General features: G+C 35.1%; 1 protein-coding gene across 1 annotated transcript; it reads right to left on the bottom strand.

The window, feature by feature from the left end:
- Window positions 1–454: 454 nt before the first annotated feature.
- LOC138340184 (uncharacterized mitochondrial protein AtMg00810-like) lies at window positions 455–942 on the bottom strand. The gene is made up of 2 exons (XM_069291876.1): window positions 733–942; window positions 455–682 (listed from the first exon to the last, which is right to left on the bottom strand). The coding sequence occupies exons 1-2, from the start codon at window positions 940–942 to the stop codon at window positions 455–457; spliced, it is 438 nt and encodes a 145-aa protein (XP_069147977.1).
- Between the last annotated feature and the right edge of the window lie 817 nt (window positions 943–1,759).

Here is a 1,759-nt window from a genome sequence, read left to right as displayed (position 1 = left end):
TTTAAAATACCACCAAACACAAACATAAAGAAAAATTTTGGTTGCTACGATGTGTTCGTTAATGAAGGGAAACTTCATAAGAAGAAGAAGAAGAAAAACAGCTAAGAAGAAGAAGAAGAAGAATGCGTAGTATTATTTTCTTGAAAGATTGTGTACAACTCTTTTTCCACTAACTAACTAATAACAAACTTATCTAACTAACAAAGGGATAAGTTTGTTATAACTATCATTATGTAAAAGATTATTCTACCCTTTTATTATTTCTAAATTGCATAGCCTCTCTATATTACAACACTCCCCTTCAAGCTAGGAGGTGCAAAAATATTCAAAACCCCTAGCTTGGATAACAAGTGTTCATGTTGAAGTCTAGATAACCCTTTTGTCAATACATCAGCTGGTTGTTCCTTTGTAGGAATATATTCAACTTTAATCAGCCCCTTTTGTAGTTTTTCTCTTATGAAATGACAATCGATTTCAATGTGCTTGGTCCTTTCATGATAACTGAATTAGCAGCTATCTGAATAACAGCCTTACTGTCACTATATATTTGAACTGGTACTTGAATCTTAGTACCTACTTCTTTCAACAATCCCAGCAGCCACACCAATTCTGAGACAGTTGAAGCCAGGCTTCTATACTCAGCTTCAGCTGAGCTTCTTGACACTGTTGTTTGCTTCTTTACCTTCCATTTTATATTAGAAATTTACCAATCTTAACCATATACCCTATCACAGACTTCCTAGTGACTGGACAAGATGCCCAATCAGCACCACAGAATGCAGTAACTTGTCCATCTGAATCACTTGCTAATAACAATCCTTGACCAGGTTGTTTCTTCAGATATCTGATCACCCTTAATGCAGCATCAAGATGAGACCTTTTTGGATGCTGTAAAAATTGACTCAATGTCTGTGTACTAAATGATATATCTGGTCTTGTCATATTCAAATACAACAACTTGCCTATTATTTTCTGATATGCTGTCTGATCAACCAAAGGATCATCTGATTATTCTTGTTCCTTATTCACATGCTCATCATATAATTTAGATGTTAGTTTGACATTGATGTCAATAGGTGTTCCTGCAGGCTTAGCTGCTGTCAATCCAACCTCAGCTATAAGTTCCACAGTATACTTTCTTTGATGCATTAATATACCAGCTGCTGATCTGGTAAATTCAATGCCTACAAAGTATTTTAATTCTCCTAAATCATTCATCTTGAATACTTGTTGTAATGCATTCTTTGTGTCTTCTATTAGTTTAAGACTGCTGCCAGTAATTAGCATATCATCCACATAAACCAACACTAATATAGTTCCCTCTTCTGACTGATTAATAAACAAGGAATAATCATGTTGGCTTTGTTTGAACTTGAGATTGCTAAGAGCTTTAGTCAACTTTTGATTCCATTGCCTTGGAGCTTGTTTCAAACCATATGGGGACTTTGTTAGTCTACATACTTTCTCCCCTTGACTAACAAATCCTTGAGGTAGCTGCATATAAATTTAATCATCTAAATCACCTTGAAGAAAAGCATTGAATACATCCATTTGATGAATATGCCAATGCCTAGCTGCTGCAAGAGAAACAACAGTTCTGACTGTCACCATTTTAACAACAGGTGAGAAAGTCTCCTTGTAATCTATTATTTCTTCTTGAGAATAACCTTTGGCCACTAGCCTTGCTTTGAATCTCTCTATCTCACCTGATGAGTTGTATTTAACTTTATAAATCCATCTACCCCCAATAGCCTTTTTT

This window comes from Solanum lycopersicum, chromosome 12 (assembly GCF_036512215.1).
Source record: "Solanum lycopersicum chromosome 12, SLM_r2.1".
NCBI lineage: Eukaryota > Viridiplantae > Streptophyta > Magnoliopsida > Solanales > Solanaceae > Solanum > Solanum lycopersicum.
This window is presented reverse-complemented; position numbering and strand designations above follow the sequence as displayed.

Coding starts and splice junctions, on each gene's coding strand:
- LOC138340184 (XM_069291876.1), bottom strand. CDS start 942: ATGACAAGACCAGATATATCATTTAGTACACAGACATTGAGTCAATTT. Junction 683..732: donor GTCCAGTCACTAGGAAGTCT/GTGATAGGGTAT, acceptor ATAAAATGGAAG/GTAAAGAAGCAAACAACAGT.